The sequence below is a fragment of the Ascaphus truei genome, chromosome 21, assembly GCF_040206685.1.
Source record: "Ascaphus truei isolate aAscTru1 chromosome 21, aAscTru1.hap1, whole genome shotgun sequence".
NCBI classification, from domain to species: domain Eukaryota; kingdom Metazoa; phylum Chordata; class Amphibia; order Anura; family Ascaphidae; genus Ascaphus; species Ascaphus truei.
In genome coordinates, this window is record NC_134503.1 from 29,622,393 (window position 1) to 29,640,875 (window position 18,483).

Here is an 18,483-nt window from a genome sequence, read left to right on the forward strand (position 1 = left end):
CGCGCACGCGTCTCTGAATGTGGGACCCCGCGCACGTGTCTCTGAATGTGGGACCCCGCGCACGTGTCTCTGAATGTGGGACCCCGCGCACGCGTCTCTGAATGTGGGACCCCGCGCACGTGTCTCTGAATGTGGGACCCCGCGCACGTGTCTCTGAATGTGGGACCCCGCGCACGTGCCTCTGAATGTGGGACCCTGCGCACGTGTCTCTGAATGTGGGACCCCGCGCACGTGTCTCTGAATGTGGGACCCCGCGCACGTGTCTCTGAATGTGGGACCCCGCGCACGCGTCTCTGAATGTGGGACCCCGCGCACGTGTCTCTGAATGTGGGACCCCGCGCACGTGTCTCTGAATGTGGGACCCCGCGCACGTGTCTCTGAATGTGGGACACCGCGCACGTGCCTCTGAATGTGGGACCCCGCGCACGTGTCTCTGAATGTGGGACCCCGCGCACGTGTCTCTGAATGTGGGACCCCGCGCACGTGTCTCTGAATGTGGGACCCCGCGCAGGTGTCTCTGAATGTGGGACCCCGCGCACGTGTCTCTGAATGTGGGACCCCGCGCACCTGTCTCTGAATGTGGGACCCCGCGCACGTGTCTCTGAATGTGGAACCCCGCGCACGTGTCTCTGAATGTGGGACCCCGCGCACGTGTCTCTGAATGTGGGACCCCGCGCACGTGTCTCTGAATGTGGGACCCCGCGCACGTGTCTCTGAATGTGGGACCCCGCGCACGTGTCTCTGAATGTGGGACCCCGCGCACGTGTCTCTGAATGTGGGACCCCGCGCAGGTGTCTCTGAATGTGGGACCCCGCGCACGTGTCTCTGAATGTGGGACCCCGCGCACGTGTCTCTGAATGTGGGACCCCGCGCACGTGTCTCTGAATGTGGGACCCCGCGCAGGTGTCTCTGAATGTGGGACCCCGCGCACGTGTCTCTGAATGTGGGACCCCGCGCACGCGTCTCTGAATGTGGGACCCCGCGCACGCGTCTCTGAATGTGGGACCCCGCGCACGCGTCTCTGAATGTGGGACCCCGCGCACGCGTCTCTGAATGTGGGACCCCGCGCACGCGTCTCTGAATGTGGGACCCCGCGCACGTGTCTCTGAATGTGGGACCCCGCGCACGTGTCTCTGAATGTGGGACCCCGCGCACGTGTCTCTGAATGTGGGACCCCGCGCACGTGTCTCTGAATGTGGGACCCCGCGCACGTGTCTCTGAATGTGGGACCCCGCGCACGTGTCTCTGAACGTGGGACCCCGCGCACGTGTCTCTGAATTTGGGACCCTTTCACCAATTAGCATTTCCTCGCCTGCCGGGGGCATCAGTATCCCTCCTATGGAATATTGTGCTAATATCTGTGATTTAAACCCCCTGATTCACCCACTTGGAACATGACCGTGTTTAAGCAAATGGAATGTGATTGTCTGAATTCACACTGTGTATAGGAAGCTGCGGATAGTTCTGGTGGTAATTAAACTCCTGCAGTGCACTATAAAGATGACCAAAGTAGAATTTCTTGAGTTATATCTGTGATTAATGAATAACACTCTTCTGGGGCAAATGTATCTTGTGCAGAATCACTTAAGGAAGATTAATGTGTAGAGAAGATCAGGGAAGCTGTGTGCTAAAGCGAGTAACACAGGCAGCTTCACATTCTCCAAGTCTCCAGTTATGGGTGAGATTGTATTACAGTGTTTTCCTGATACAGTGTGAACACAGGACGTAGATATCCGTACACAGCCTCTCTGCGTCTCCCTGACTCAGCATAGTGACAGCAGCACCGGTCGCCCTTACCTCCCCTGTGCCCGCTCAACTTGCATATCAATAATTAGATCAGAGATAAGGCGCCCCAGGGAATGTCCTTGAGAACCAGGCGGCCAGAAACACATAAGATTTGGGTCGTCACTGCCGAGATCTCGCTTCCCTTGCAGCCTCTCATTCAGTTACCAAAACAAGTGTCTTGGCTGAGCTGCCAGGGAAGGCCGTGCTGTTACGGGGATGGCCCCAGACAATTCTGTTGTTAGTGGAGAATAAATAGCCGTTGCATGGTAAGGAAGCAATAATCTGCCTAACCCGGGACCTCTCTGTGCATCACAGGCAGACAGGGAGAAGCGCTAACAAGTGGCCATGGCACCTGGCATATTACACTAAATCTAATGAGGGAATCAGATGGTTTTACAAGGATGATATCATCCAATTACTGGGCCGGGTGACTTTTACTTCCAGAGTCAGGACAGTTTGAGTGGCTACATGAAAATAAATGAGGTGCAAACCGTTCTGGGCTGCCGAGGGAATTTTAATGCATCATAAGCAGTCTGGAGTCACCCGCTTCTCTGACCTTATTTTGCTTCCCATTTATGCTCTACATTTTCCGAGAAGCCATCAGACGATGGGGGTTCTGACTCAGAAAGAAGGATCATTAGACGTGAAGATGACGTGCCACCCTATGCTTACCTAAAGAGTAGTGCTTTGTAGGTGTGGGCTTGGAACCATCTGCACGGACTTTAGACATTGAGGACATTTCTTGTGTTCGCTCCCTTTCTGATTATGACATCTCCTTATATGTGCTCATCCTGCCACACTCCTTGTGCTCTAGATGTTCCCAGGGAAGCAAAGTTGTGCGGTGCTTGGAGTAGGTGGATGGGGGTGCTTGGAAGAGGTGGATGGGGGAGGTGTTTGGAAGAGGTGGATGGAGGTGCTTGTAGGAGGCGGATGGAGGTGGATGGGGGAGGTGTTTGGAAGAGGTGGATGGAGGTGCTTGGAGGAGGCGGATGGAGGTGGATGGGGAGGTGTTTGGAAGAGGTGGATGGAGGTGCTTGGAGGAGGCGGATGGAGGTGGATGGGGGAGGTGTTTGGAAGAGGTGGATGGAGGTTCTTGGAGGAGGTGGGTGGAGGTGGATGGGGAGGTGTTTGGAAGAGGTGGATGGAGGTGCTTGGAGGAGGTGGGTGGAGGTGGATGGGGAGGTGTTTGGAAGAGGTGGATGGAGGTGCTTGGAGGAGGTGGATGGAGGTGCTTGGAGGAGGTGGATGGGGGAGGTGTTTGGAGGTGCTTGGAGGAGGTGGATGGAGGTGTTTGGAGGAGGTGGATGGAGGTGCTTGGAGGAGGTGCTTGAAGTTGTATGGATGAGGTGGATGGAGAAGGTGGTTGGAGGTGCTTGGAGGAGGTGGTTGACTTTGGAACAAGCTGCTGGTTTCCTGACATTTCATTTGCACCAGCAGTCTTCCTAAAAATCTAGGTGTCTCACCTGTTGTTTATTACCTGGTCCAAAATATATAGAATTATACATGCACTCAATAGTGACACCTCATAGAAATAAAGCGGCAAGCATAGCGCCCACAATAGTGCTCAGATGGTTAATATTCATTTACCCCATGTTTTTTGCGGTGCAACACAGGAGCCCTTTCTCAAACGTTCGCTTCATATAACTACCTGGTGCCTTACCTAAAGCATGTTCAAAGGGGGTCGGGTGCGATTAAGGAAAGTTGTGTGTTTCTCGGGTACGGTTCAGGCAGAGAGAGAGGAAACACACAGTTTGTATCGGTAGCAGATGGAAGAAAATATAGGCACACATGACAACCTACCTCTCCCACGTAGTACCTAGTGACTGCTCTGCCACGCGGAGACATCAATATCAGACTATTGTAACAGATTCACAAGTAAGAAAATACAAACAATAAGAATACAACAATATGAGGCTGGTAGGGGCGTTCACTATTGCAAAATAGACGTGCTCACATTTCATATGCCTACCAGCCCCACGCTCAACGTGCTGTTAGCCATCCTACCGGGGAAAAGAAAGGCTGCTAGAAAGCAGAAGAAGGAGCGGCTCGGTGAGTAATGACACTGACTGGCACGGAGTGTGAAGCAGGGGAACCTGGTTCAATTTCTGGTGTCGGCTCCTTGTGACGTTGGGCAAGTCACTTTATCTCCCTGTGCCTCAGGCACCAAAAACATAGATTGTAAGCTCCACGGGGCAGGGACCTACGCCTGCAAAATGCCTCTGTAAAGCGCTACATAAAACTAGCAGCGCTATACAAGAACATGCTATTATTATTATTAAGAGAGAGGTGATAAGAGTGATGGACACAGTGAAATGTAAGCGTCACAGAGAGTGAGTGATCAATGTGCAGAGCAAAGTCTTGCTGGGCGGTTTCGCATTCACATGGTTAAGGGTACAATGCCTCTTATGTGTTGTGTGAATTATTGGTTGGCAGGTACTGTATCCGGCCGGTGAAATGATACTGTATATAAAACATGGCGCCTATTGCTCCTTTTACTTAGCACAAGCCCCCTTACCAAAGTAGGCCTTTTCCCTGTGCTGGGGAACAGTTCAGTGCCACATAAATGAATGGGACCAACATGTTCTTCAGCATAGGGAAGACTGCTTTACAGCATATTAAATAGGTGGGGTAGGGTGCTAAAATGTCACCGCAATAAGGTTCAAGTCGGTGAAATGTTAGGTTTGCCCTCCTTCTTGAATTCAGCTGCACGCCACGTCATTTCATCCAGAGCATTATGAAGAAAGGCGTGGCCCTGGGAAATTGATGATAATACCACGTGGACAATAGCCGTATGAACCGGCATTTAGTGTCTGAGTGGTTGGGGGCTGTGCCTGTCCTTTCTCACCACACCAAGTTCGTTGCCTTTTTCAGGAGTTTATTTGTAAATGTGCACAGATTTGCCATGAGGTGAGGTACATTAAACAGAGACGCTTGCTGCTTATGGGGGGAAAACTGTTATGAAATTTCCAGATGTCTGTCAGGATTGAACAGTATGTTTGACATTTGAGGCCCTGGCGGTCTCCCTTACTTCTGGGATAAACAAGGTATACCCCTTCCTGCAGCCGCCCAAGGCTGCACAGACCGGCCCTGTTGTGAGGACGTGTTGGGCAGGCCAGGCCTGTGTAATAGTGGAAAATCAGAAAGCCTTGGAAAGATAAACAGCCAACAGCAGATACTATAAAAGTCCTTTTTAACACACGTCAGGTAAGCCTGAAATGGCAGCCTGCTTAACAGGAACTGTAAAAACAAACCCGCACTCTCCCACAGACACATTCAATTAGACCTCCACAAACCCAAGTTACGATGCCTTGTGCGTCACTGGCGAGTAGCGCCCCAGCTTCCTGGATTGGACCTGGATTCCCCTCACACAGCGCTGAGGAATATCTCATGATGGTTAATGACCCGTGCCTGACACCAGTGGAAGGAGATACTTAAACGTAGCAGGAGGTTAGGAGGAACCTTCCATCAGAATGTACCTTCATTACAATAACAGCTTGAGTCCTCTTTGTTTTTGATGTAAAACTGCACAGTCCCCCTGCCAGGAGTACAGATACCTCTGGCCTCGCCCCAGTACATGCGAGATTTGGCTATTTTAGCTCTTGTACGGGGGGTCTCCCTAATTCCATTTGTTTCATTACCTTTTCCATGCACATGTCTAACTTTTCCCTAATTCTGTATATATAATGGCAACCATTACTGGGCAACAATGTCTCGGCTGGAGCAGAGGTCTTTTAACTCAGTCAGAGCAACAGTGAACAGTCCCTTCCTGGTGTGGTTTATTACAAGACTAGGCTAAATGTACAGTATGTGCTCTGAAAATATGGGGCATTGCTATCAATGGCCTATCACAGAGTAGAATGCTCTCCTTTGTAGCCTTGTAAATACATTACTAGCCAATATATAACCAGACTCGCCTGGTTCAAAGGCAGTCATTGGTTTCAGAGTCCGCACTCTTACTTCTAACGCAACGCAACCTTCTCTGGTCGGGCGGAAGTTGGATTCCGGCACCGGCAGGAGGGAGAGCATGGCAGACAGTGACCGACTGGTCCACCGCAACCTACGGGGACCCCTAACCTTGGGGCCCCCCCAGGATGTGCCTAGTGGGTAATCCGGCAGGGCTTGAAAGTTAGTTTAACGAATAACCCCCCTTCTCCTCTGTCTCGTCTTCTCCATAGAAAATTGTTTGCACGGCAGGCCTCCAATGGTTCCCTCTTCCAGAAGCGCTTCACTGCATTAAAAACTGCGAGGTGAGTGGCACTTCTCTCACCTGTCAACCTTTCATTTCTAGATGGGGGGATTACGGACGAGAGGGGTAGCCAGCCCGCGTCAGAACACGAGGAGTCATGTAGAAATACTCCACCCTGAAACAGACCATAGCCTTGTGATTTGAGGTTTTTTTTTGGTGGGTCGCAATGCTCTTGAACCCTGTATGAGCCCCACGATGGTGCTTCCATTCCTAGAACAGGAAGCTGGGGAGGGGGAGAGGGCAGAGCTCCTTCAAGCACCATAACTGCAATGCGTGCTAAGAGGCCCAGCATTCTTGGAAATGATTATCAATTCATGGGATATCCGTGAACAATGGAGTCAGCCTTACTGACGGTGTTGCTCTGCTTTCCATAGCAGCCCATGAGCTTCTGTGACCAGTACTAGCACACTAACGGCACACGCAGCAGCGAGCCCGGTTCAGAGGTCTGCTTCTAACAATGGGAAAGAACATCGCTTGATGTTCTTATATATATATGAAACCAACCCCAGATTGGTGTATAAACTCTCTTATTTTACCTTTAGTATAACCTCAACTGTTTTAAAGGTGCAGCGCCTCCAAAATAGCTTTTTTTTTTTGGTGGGGGGGGGGGGGGGGGGGGGAGTCAAAGTTTGAGCTGCCGTACACATACACAACATCTTGTTTATCTTCCTGAATTCCATGTGAAATGATAAAATAAGCATTCTGTGAAAGAAAGGGAAAACAAAACACTGTGAAGAACATTAGGATTTTAAGCAGATGCCGTTATAGGGCTGGACAGGCACCATCTTATTCTCACCCGCATGCGAGCACGGTCGATTGAAAGAGAGCACCCTCCTATTCCAGGTTCCAGGAAAATGTACTTTGTGGACCACACAGTGATTGTGTGTTTGTGTGATTGTGTGTACATTTTAGTTGCCATGCTGTAATTTCTCAGGAACATTTCTCTCCCCCAAAATACACTGTAGGATTAAAGTGACAGTATTGGGGGTACACTCATGTTTGTGCAGACACAGAAATACACACAAATATCCAAATATTTAAGAATTTAGGCAGCCGACCTTTGTATAATACTTTCAGTAGAAATAGCTGTGTTAGTCCAGTTGCGATAGGGCAGAGTCAATGAGTACTTCAGTATTAGATGATACCTTTTTTATTTGCACTAACAATTGATATTATAAGACCAGCTTTCGACGTTCTCCTCTCTTCCGCGGGTCAGCGATACCGATTTAATAATATTTTAAGACGACCCATCTCAGGATGTGTGTTGCTTTCTTTAGTCACTATGGTTACCCAAGAGAATAGTTGTGAGTGCAAATCTGTCTCCTAAGTCTTTACATCCCACTGGTATTAACCCTGTCGCTGCTGCCAGCCGTCTCCTCTGGCAGCAAAGTGGTTACGTTGCCCTTTCTGATAATAGACCAAATATTTCCTTGGGTGCGGTTTAAGGCTCGCTCAGACGCCGGGTTGGACGGTCAAATAAATCTATTGTTTGCCCATGAATAATAAAACTGGGTTTGGTCACATGGTTCAATAAACCCCCTCTTCTGAACATTAGATTGTTTTCCAGCACGTGCCTGAAAACTGGAATTGATATTACCCCAAAAAATAGGGGAATTCCATTGGCCAGACGGGTAACTAACGACTTGACTAATGAGGGAGTTAATTAAACTCCTATTTTCACAATAGATTCTTATTCTCCGGTACATCCAGATAACTGTACTTAACCACAACCTGCCACAGCGGACTTGGACATTACCAATCAACATTAGAAATAAAAAGATACTAGATATTAGATAAATGCATATTTGCGATTCATTGTGGCTGGGAGGCGGGACGTGGCTGGGAGGCGGGACGTGGCTGGGAGGCGGGACGTGGCTGGGAGGCGGGTCGTGGCTGGGAGGCCGGACGTGGCTGGGAGCCGGGACGTGGCTGAATTTGTTTTCTTTTTCTTTCTTTCCCCCAGCCGTTCATGGGAGATAATTATTGTGATGGGATAAACAATCGAGCCTTTTGCAACTACGACGGCGGCGACTGCTGCGCCTCCACTGTTAAGACCAAAAAGGTAGGATCAAGCTTCCGGGGGAGCGCTTAGGCCTATACTTACTAAGTGGTGATATGCCATGCGATATCTTCTGGCACGAGTATAGCAGAATAGCGCGACATAGCACATTTAGCCGTAGTGTGGCGTCAGCGCGTGCTGTCAGCAGGAGTATGAAGCGTGGGGATATTGTTTATTCTTTTTGCATTTGAAGCAGATCACTCAGAGTTAACGCCAACCAAAATCTGGCAGCTTTAATCGACGCAAACAGAAATTAAAATGGCGCCAGACACAAAATGTGATACTTCACATTATCACATCATGCTACAGTTTCTCCTTCACCTAAATGTTCCTATAACCCCTCCCCTAACTGCTCCTATAACTCCTCCCCTAACTGTTCCTATAACCCCTCCCCTAACTCTTCCTATAACTCCTCTCCTACCTGTTCCTATAACTCCTCCCCTAACTGCTCTTATAACTCCTCCCCTAACTGCTTCTATAACCCCTCCCCTAACTGTTCCTATAACTCCTCCCCTAACTGGTTCTATAACCCCTCCTCTAACTGTTCCTATAACTCCTCCCCTAACTGTTCCTATAACTCCTCCCCTAACTGCTCTTATAACTCCTCCCCTAACTGCTTCTATAACCCCTCCCCTAACTGGTTCTATAACCCCTCCTCTAACTGTTCCTATAACTCCTCCCCTAACTGTTCCTATAACTCCTCCCCTAACTGTTCCTATAACTCCTCCCCTAACTGGTTCTATAACCCCTCCTCTAACTGTTCCTATAACTCCTCCCCTAACTGTTCCTATAACTCCTCCCCTAACTGCTTCTATAACTCCTCCCCTAACTGTTCCTATAACTCCTCCCCTAACTGCTTCTATAACTCCTCCTGTAACTGCTTCTATAACTCCTCCCCTAACTGCTTCTATAACCCCTCCCCTAACTGTTCCTATAACTCCTCCCCTAACTGCTTCTATAACTCCTCCCCTAACTGTTCCTATAACTCTTCCCCTAACCCCTCCCCTAACTGTTCCTATAACTCCTCCCCTAACTGTTCCTATAACTCTTCCCCTAACCCCTCCCCTAACTGTTCCTATAACTCCTCCCCTAACTGCTTCTATAACTCCTCCTCTAACTGTTCCTATAACCCCTCCCCTAACTGCTTCTATAACTCCTCCCCTAACTGCTTCTATAACTCCTCCCATAACTGCTCATATAACTCCTCCCCTAACTGCTTCTATAACTCCTCCCGTAACTGTTCCTATAACTCCTCCCCTAACTGCTTCTATAACTCCTCCTCTAACCCCTCCCCTAACTGCTTCTATAACCCCTCCCCTAACTGTTCCTATAACTCCTCACCTAACTGTTCCTATAACTCTTCCCCTAACCCCTCCCCTAACTGTTCCTATAACTCCTCCCCTAACTGTTCCTATAACTCTTCCCCTAACCCCTCCCCTAACTGTTCCTATAACTCCTCCCCTAACTGCTTCTATAACTCCTCCTCTAACTGTTCTTATAACCCCTCCCCTAACTGCTTCTATAACTCCTCCCGTAACTGCTCATATAACTCCTCCCCTAACTGCTTCTATAACTCCTCCCGTAACTGTTCCTATAACTCCTCCCCTAACTGCTTCTATAACTCCTCCTCTAACCCCTCCCCTAACTGCTTCTATAACCCCTCCCCTAACTGTTCCTATAACCCCTCCCATAACTGCTTCTATAACTCCTCCTCTAACTGTTCCTATAACTCCTCCCCTAACTGCTTCTATAACTCCTCCTCTAACTGCTTCTGTAACTCCTCCCCTAACTGCTCCTATAACTCCTCCCCTAACTGCTCCCTATAACTCCTCCCCTAACTGCTCCTATAACCGCTCCCTATAACTCCTCCCCTAACTGCTCTCTATAACTCCTCCCCTAACTGCTCCCTATAACTACTCCCCTAACTGCTCCTATAACCGCTCACATATGACTCCTCCGAAAAATGCTCGCATGGGCTAGTTGAGCAAAACTGGAGCAAGCCACCTTGATAAGCAATTTGCAAGTGAGCAAGAAGTGTCTTGTGATGAGTGTAGAGGAAAGCAATACATTGCTAAAATTCATGCCTAGAGAGCAACATGACCCAACGGCTGCCTGACTCCTGTATGCTACGAGCAGTGTACATGTCATTTCATGTTCCTGTATATAGTCAGACAATTGAAAATTACATTTCAGCGTTATTTCAACCCAACGTGAAGGATCCGGCAGTCCTGGCTGCAGTGTCGCAATGTCACGTTTTTCTTCCACATTGGGACACGGCAAACCAGGACTTGCTGAGATTGTCATGCATAACCCAAAGCTCCATGTAATTTTGCACCTTCAGAACACCGTCCCGATTTCTTCCTTTCAGCCCACGCTAGCTTACAAGCCCCCGAGATTCTCCGAGCACGGCCTGCAAGTGTTTTACGTGTTACATTTTTTATTTGCGATTTATCACAAGAGAAAAAAAAAATTCTGACTGTCAATAAAATGTGTGCCAACTGGCAAAGTTTGAAAGCACCTGCAGCTGCAAGTATCCTCTTAGCCTCATTCTGCACAGAGCTGGTCGCTGGGAGCGGACAGGGGGGGTGGGGGGGGGACACAGGGGGATTTTCACTTGGACCCCAATGTCTGTGTTTACTAGCAGTCGTGAACGTTTGTGGTGTTCGAGCGCTCTGTGTCAGGGCGTTTCTCTGTGAGTGTGTTGTATGCAGTACGATTCCTTATAGACAGAGATAAATGAGAAGCAGGATATATGGTCTTCAATCCGAGAAATCGTCCGTTTCAAAAGTCAAGACGTCTCCGTGATCCCCAACACGGACTGTGTACAAAGCAATGTGCGAGAAAGGACAACGCGCGGGATGCCCCCACACTTAGTGGGTTCATCAGACGGCCCCTTCTGTAGCATGCTAAAGGACTATTTCTCTAACGGATGAGTCCGTTCGGGCTGGTAAACAAATGTACTGCTGTAGACACGGAAACACAGACTTTAGAAGGAGAAAGATGTTGGTTTAAACCCCAGTAGCCTGGATGGTACATTTAGAAAGGTGCGGACTGAACCCCCTGCCTGTGCCTCTTTGTGTAAAACACGAGAGCAGAGAAAGAGTATTTCTCGTTGCTTTGATTGGATTTGTTTATTTATTTGAACGAAGTTTGGTGCATACATTCAAGTTCTTTAATCAGGCAGGTTCAACATCAGCTCAAATAACATGCGGGGGAGAGATGACAAGGAATTCACACGTTGATTGTGTGTTTGGTAACTCCTTCGTACAGCAGACTTCATTTCACCTACTGATAACACATCCCGCTACAACGCACAATATCACAATGTCAGTAGTATTGAATGGCAAAGAAAATGCAGAATAGCGCAGAATAGCTCACCAGTAGGAGCAATGAAAATGGCTACATCTGTATTACCGCTCCAAAACGCCGTGTGGACAGAAGCCAGTCAGAAACAACTCAACACCGCGCACATAACGATGTACTTAGGTTCAATTCGTGTTTCTTACAAGTTTTTGTTTCTTAAAAGTACGCGCAACACCCTTTGTCTGTGTGTACAGCTTCAGCAGCTGGAACTGGATAGCATATTTAGACATACTGTTTGTATATATATATTATATTGTATATATATATTATATATATACATATTATATATATACACTATGCCTTCTGCTTGCCTGTTTGAGAGGCCCTCCCAGCCAGGATTTATAAGATACACCTTGCATTTACTGTTCCGAATAATACATTCTTTATGCGAGGAATTCTAAGGCCTCAATTAAACCAGAAACTGCAGCGCGATCCGGTGATGTCATCGTAGTGACGCTGCATGTGCGCATGCAGAAGCGATTTGTAGCACTACTGCAGGGAGACATGGCCAGATCATTTCCCTCTCTCTATATATACACCCACACACACACACACACACCCCCAGTATCCGATCACTTGCCTGGGTAAAAACGAAGGCATCTCACAGTAAATCCCTCAACATTTCAGTGAGATTTCTGCAGCCAGACTAATGGCCCATCAAATTAACACAGCAGGTCCCTGCAGTCCCATTCAGTTTGAATGGAACTGCAGGGACCCCCGCTGTGTTAATCCGATGGGCCATTAGTCTGGCTGCAGAAATCTCACTGAAATGTTGCAGTTTATTGGGAGATTGCCCCAGATTTTCCAAGGCAAGTGATCTAATACTGGTGGCTGCATCTGTGTATATGTGTGTGTGTATATATATATATATATATATGTATATAATATATTTACATATTATTATTATTCGTTATAAGTTATGGTGGTTGAAAAAGGCAACAAGAAACCTCCACCGTATTGCATATGGCAAATAAAAAGATCACTTGTGAGCACATTCACATGTGTTAAGGCTGTTATATACAGCAAGCGGCCGTGCGTGCCCATGCGAACGCGCGTGCATGTGCCGCATGCTTTTCCTGTATATAGTGCCGGGATGTGCAGGTAATGTATATGTGTATATATGTGTGTGTGCATGAGTTGTGTGAGTGAAAGGAAGTCCTAAAAGATTTTTTAAAGAAAAAAAAAAGTTTAATAAATATATATATTTTTTACTTCTGCAATCATTGACACACACACACACACACACACACACACACACACACACACACACACACACACACACACACACACACACATACACACACACACACACACACACACACACACACACGTGCAGGTAGTGGCGCGAAAAGATGATTCTCCTCATCTTCGCCGCTGTCTGTCGGCTCCCCTCTCCCTGCCGTGCGCGCGGCATATCTATAGAAAGGCTGAGTGACGTCAGCCAACTAAAAATCCGCGCGCGCACGGCAATATAGAACGTGCCTTAGACAGGTCTGCAACCCTGCCTTTCACCATTATCCCCAGCATACAGCGCTTCCACTGCAGCAAGGGATGCTATATGCAGTATGGTGGAGGTTTCTTGTTGCCTTTTTCACCCACCATAACTTAAAACGTGATGGTAAACCCTACAGTCTGGAAATTGCAAAGCCAGCAGTACAACCAACCTCACACTGATGATACCCATTAAGGTTGAAACATGTCTGTGAATGGTTTCTCTGGCTTTGCATCTGATTCCCATGCTGTGCTTTAAAGCTGTGTTAACAGCGAGCATTAGCTTATATGGGCTCCATGTAACACTGGTTTTTCAGACAAAAGGTGACACATTGTGTGATTATTTGCATGTTATTTCCCAGAATCCCTTGCTGCAGTGGAAGCGCTGTATGCTGGGGATAATGGTGAAAGGCAGGGTTGCAGACCTGCCTACGGCATGTGAATGTGCTCACAAGTGATCTTTTTATGTACATATATGTATAAAATATCTATCTATCTGTGATTGGTTTGTTTTAAGGTTTAAGAAGCACTGTGATTGGCCGTGCAAATCACGTGATGCGGCCGTCGCTTGTGAAAAACAAAATCTCACATCTCTTCATGAGACGGAAGCTTTGCAGCACGTCGCAGCGCTGCCGTCGTGATTAGTATGTGCGCTTTCATTGCATTTTATTGTTTGGAAGCTGCGCAGCGTCGTGCCCGATTTCTGGTATAATCACGGCCTAAGTCTGCACGTTGCATCGGCGCAGAGATCGCTGCACCTGATTGTTGGAGCTCGGCAGTTTCTCACCACGATAACGTAGACCAGTGGGTAAGGGGAGATAGCGGCTGTAATGTGTGTGGCCCTGGTACTTTGGGCAGGCACTGCTAATACTGCACCCTCCCAGTAACCAGCAAAGACTGTTACGTGGCACATCCTTATAGTACAACTAGACAAATGACAGCGCCTTCCTTCTGCTAATTAGAAGAGGTTGATGTAAGGCAGGGGCTTCTCAACTCCAGCCCTGCCAACAGGTCAGGTTTTCAGTATATCCCTGCTTCAGCACAGGTGGCTCAGTGAATCCCTGCTTCAGCACAGGTGGCTCAGTCGAATTGAGCCACCTGTCTGTGCTAAAGCTTGGGTAACCTTAAAACCTGACCTGTTGGGGGGGGGGGGGGGGGCTTGAGGACTAGGGTTGAACCTCTGATGTAAGGGAAGTCACTTTCAGGGCAAACAAGGAACGATTTACATTTGGAGCTGCGGATGACCGGGATCTCCTGTGTCTCGGGATGTGCCCGTTATGCTTTAGGATTCCTTGGAACATAATAGTTTCCTGGAGAATGATCGGTGGTCACAGAAGATTGTAAGTCAGCCGGAACTCAAAGCACAAAACCTTTTGGGTGATTGATGGAAAATAGACAGTATTAGTATTGGGTCTGATAAAGACCTAGTGGGGCTCTGTTCCTCGGTACTACAGGTTGATATACGGATGTGTTATAGCTTGCTAAAAGAAGTGAACGTGGCAGGGAAGCATTGAGTGTGCAATACATGGAGTCCATCAGAGAGAATGTTCAAACAGGTTACAGCACTGCCTTAGTGGGGAACGAATTAGGTCATTAACTTGTCGGTACATATGGGAGATAGAGCAGCTATCCCCCAGGGAATTCCTTTTTATGACAGTGTCATGATGCAATATGTTGAAATATATGTCTGTTAGCCAAGTACTGGGCTGTTCCACTGACTCTTCCCTTCAGAGACAACACACCGATTTCATTTCAGCTTCACACTGTCTCCTCCCTGTGAGGCCAGCGCCACACTGCTTTGGATAATGATATTCGCTATCAACGGGTTATTCTCTCACTCATTTATATCCCAGTCAGCTGGGTGAGCAGTACTAGAAATGTTCAACCAAATGGCCCCAGTGCTGGGAGCAGTGAGCACCCTGCCCGCTCTCGCAGTGAGCACCCCGCCCGCTCTCGCAGTGAGCACCCTGCCCGCTCTCGCAGCGAGCACCCCGCCCGCTCTCGCAGCGAGAACCCCGCCCGCTCTCGCAGCGAGCACCCTGCCCGCTCTCGCAGCGTGCACCCTGCCCGCTCTCGCAGCGAGCACCCTGCCCGCTCTCGCAGTGAGCACCCTGCCCGCTCTCGCAGCGTGCACCCTGCCCGCTCTCGCAGCGTGCACCCTGCCCGCTCTCGCAGCGAGCACCCTGCCCGCTCTCGCAGCGAGCACCCTGCCCGCTCTCGCAGCGTGCACCCTGCCCGCTCTCGCAGCGAGCACGCTGCCCGCTCTCGCAGCGAGCACGCTGCCCGCTCTCGCAGCGAGCACCCTGCCCGCTCTCGCAGCGAGCACCCTGCCCGCTCTCGCAGCGAGCACCCTGCCCGCTCTCGCAGCGAGCACCCTGCCCGCTCTCGCAGCGAGCACCCTGCCCGCTCTCGCAGAGAGCACCCTGCCCGCTCTCGCAGCGTGCACTCTGCCCGCTCTCGCAGCGTGCACCCTGCCCGCTCTCGCAGTGAGCACCCTGCCCGCTCTCGCAGTGAGCACCCTGCCCCCCGCTCTCGCAGTGTGTACCCTGCCCGCTCTCGCAGTGAGCACCCTGCCCGCTCTCGCAGTGTGTGGTGTGCAGTGTGTGGTGCGCAGTGTGCAGTGTGTGGTGTGCAGTGTGTGGTGTGTGGTGTGCAGTGTGTGGTGTGCAGTGTGTGGTGAGGGCGAGCTGCAGCACTGCTCAATCTTAAGGGTTTCTTGTTGTTGTTGTTGTTTGAATGACACTGCTATGGATAAAAAACACATTTTACAGTCAATGCTTGTAACATTGCAACATCCAATGAGTCACACAATTATGAACAGCAAAAACATGTTATAGATGTCATATGTTAGATGTGTATATATATTTATATTATTTAAGTTATGGTGGGTAAAAAAGGAACAAAAAACCCTCCACCGTAAAGCATATACAGTAGCAAATGGAAATATTATATTTGCATGTCTTAGACAGGTCTGCTACCCCGCCTTTCACCATTATCACCCAGCATACAGTGCTTCCACTGCAGCAAGGGATTCTGGGAAATGACATGCAAATGAGCATGCCACCTTTTGCCTGAAATCCATGAGATATATATATATATTCAATATGTTTGATACCAGCGCCTACATTTGTCACATTTCATGTTGGACTATAAAATTAAAGCACAGGCAATGTTCAGATTATTATGTAAATGATTCACATTCACCTTTCATGTAAAATGGGCAAGTTAAATGGGATCTTCATTGTCTTTTTCTTGGATTCTGTTTACAGGTAACTCCCTTCCCCACAAACTGCGACCAGCAAGGGGAGTGTGCATGCCTTGATCCCAATGCCCAGGAGAACAGCCAGAAGGACAGTCACCACCTCAGTCTCGGATAGCATTGTGCAGAGAGACAGATAATCATCACCCAAAGGCAGACTGGAAGACTCACCACATTCCTTCTGGTATTATTTTAACATTAGCTGCTCAACTGGATGGCATTTCTGCACCAGGGACCATTGGACATGAACCAGTCTGCCTTTCCGTACCCATGGAGGACTCAAGACTGGGAGTAATGTATTACATATATTTGAATGCCATAAGGAACAAACGACTACGCCAATGAAAGAATCCAAACCGTATGTGTTGTGCTGTGGTATGGCCAGATGAAGACGAGATACAAGCCATAAACACATATTATATAGCCGACTAAAGACTGGGCATTTCAGTCCTCTGCTTCCCTCACAGATGCTCACAACAAATCCTAAGAAGAACCTGAGGCCTAGCCTGATTCAGAAGGCCGAGCCCTTATATCTCGGGCCCCATGGAAAAGACACCATTTCTAACGAGGGAAAACAGGAGTGACTGATGTCATTTGGAAGCTGGTCTTTATTCTTCGTACTGGTGTTTATGCCTACAGTCATTGCAAGCTTGCGAGTTTCTTTTGTCCACCTTAAACCCCAAGCTGCGCTCCTGTTCTGTACGAAGGTTTATTAGAAAGAGATGTCACTGCCTGGTGGCAGATGTTCATGGGTATTTGTCCCAAGACAAACAAAACACATGGTGAATCAAACCCCAATACTAGTTGTTTGAGCATACTGTATCTGTTGCTGCTATTCCTGCTGCTATGTCCCATACAACCATCTTCCTTACTGTGTCAGGACAGGGTGAAATCAACCCCAAACAACCAGTCTGCCTTAAAGCTTGTCTTCAGCCTGCCTTTTACACCCTCAGGCTTCGTCCTTAGCTGCAAGTCACAGGGAGCTCACACAAGCACCCTTCATGGGATTAAGAACACGACCAACCAAGATAATTCCTATTAAAAGCGTACATTCAAAGACCAAAATGGCCAATATTCTATCAAGTCTCCTACAGAAAGTTGCTCAATGCTGTGTACTTTAGGTAATCTGCTTTTTAAGCAGTGTTATAATATTTAACAGGTTTTGTCAGTATTATATTTCAGGGTTTGATCAAAAACACAGAAGACTTCCAAGAAAGTTAGTGGGAGGCTTGAGATCTCCAGCTTATTCCCAGAAAAGCACTGATTTACCTTAAATTCACATTTTCATGGTTGCGTAAGTTCACCTCGTGTTTATTTCCCCTTTGCCGGCGTCAGCACTCCTGCTGGACCATATCCTTTCTATGTGCTGCCTCTGATGGATGAGCAGCGCACACCAGACGTATGTTATGGGGCTCACATCTGGAAAGTTCTTCTAGTTTTATCTTAATCCCCTTGTAATATACAAGTTGGAAAAGTGCACCTTGCAATATCTTGGTATCTCTACCAGGCCTATATGGTGGGTATGACTTGGGAATGGATAGAATTGGAGCATGAAGCGGTCTGTTTGAACCTTTGCTTTTTGGTTCATTTCTTGATAGGTGGTAGATAAAACTGACGTACACCCTTCTAAAACCCGCCCACTTCCAGCAGCTCGCCAAAGCGTTACATGCGGCACTAATTGGGAAACACTTATTTATAGTTACATGTTAGAGCCGCAGCATCGGGTTGCTGGTAAACATTTTCTTAATAAACTGGATTTCCAGTCTTACATAGCAATACTTACTACAGGAGCGGCCAACTCCAGAGCCATCAACAGGTCAGGCTTTAAGGATAGCCCTGCTTCAGCACAAGGGCTCAAAGACTGCACCACCTGTGCTGAAGCAGTGATATCCTGAAAACCTGAACTGTTGGCGGCCCTTAAGGACTGCCGTTGGCCACTCCGGACATACTACATGTACTGCTGGGCAGTCTCACTCGGGGTAGATATTGAACTGCTTCTTTAAGGGTACATAGGACGCTTGTTCTCTTCGTAACGGTGTAAGACGTTCTACTTGATCTTTTCCCCTCTATCCAAAGAACAAAGCTCTTGTGATGAATGAGGTGGGATTGGGCAGGCGTGTGTGTGAGATCGGAAGATGTCGGCTCTTCTCCACATTCCCAGAACGGTTTAGGGCATTCCCCGGGGGTGTTTACAAGGCGGGTTTCAGCTACCTCCCTTCTGGTTTCACTTCCACTGGCAATTTGTGTTAGGTTTTTACCTGTGTTACATAAAAATAATAA

The 18,483-nt window shown here is 48.3% G+C and overlaps 1 protein-coding gene across 1 annotated transcript in view; it reads left to right on the top strand.

Annotated features, from left to right (window-relative positions):
- Nucleotides 1–16,453, top strand: part of PAPPA (pappalysin 1) — a 203,974-nt gene extending 187,521 nt beyond the window's left edge. Inside the window, exons 20-22 of the mRNA XM_075579435.1 lie at nt 5,961–6,032; nt 7,995–8,093; nt 16,214–16,453. Coding sequence (XP_075435550.1) covers nt 5,961–6,032; nt 7,995–8,093; nt 16,214–16,321 — 279 coding nt within the window. The 3' untranslated portion in view covers nt 16,322–16,453. The remainder of the gene's footprint in view (nt 1–5,960; nt 6,033–7,994; nt 8,094–16,213) is intronic.
- The last annotated feature ends 2,030 nt before the right edge of the window (nt 16,454–18,483 follow it).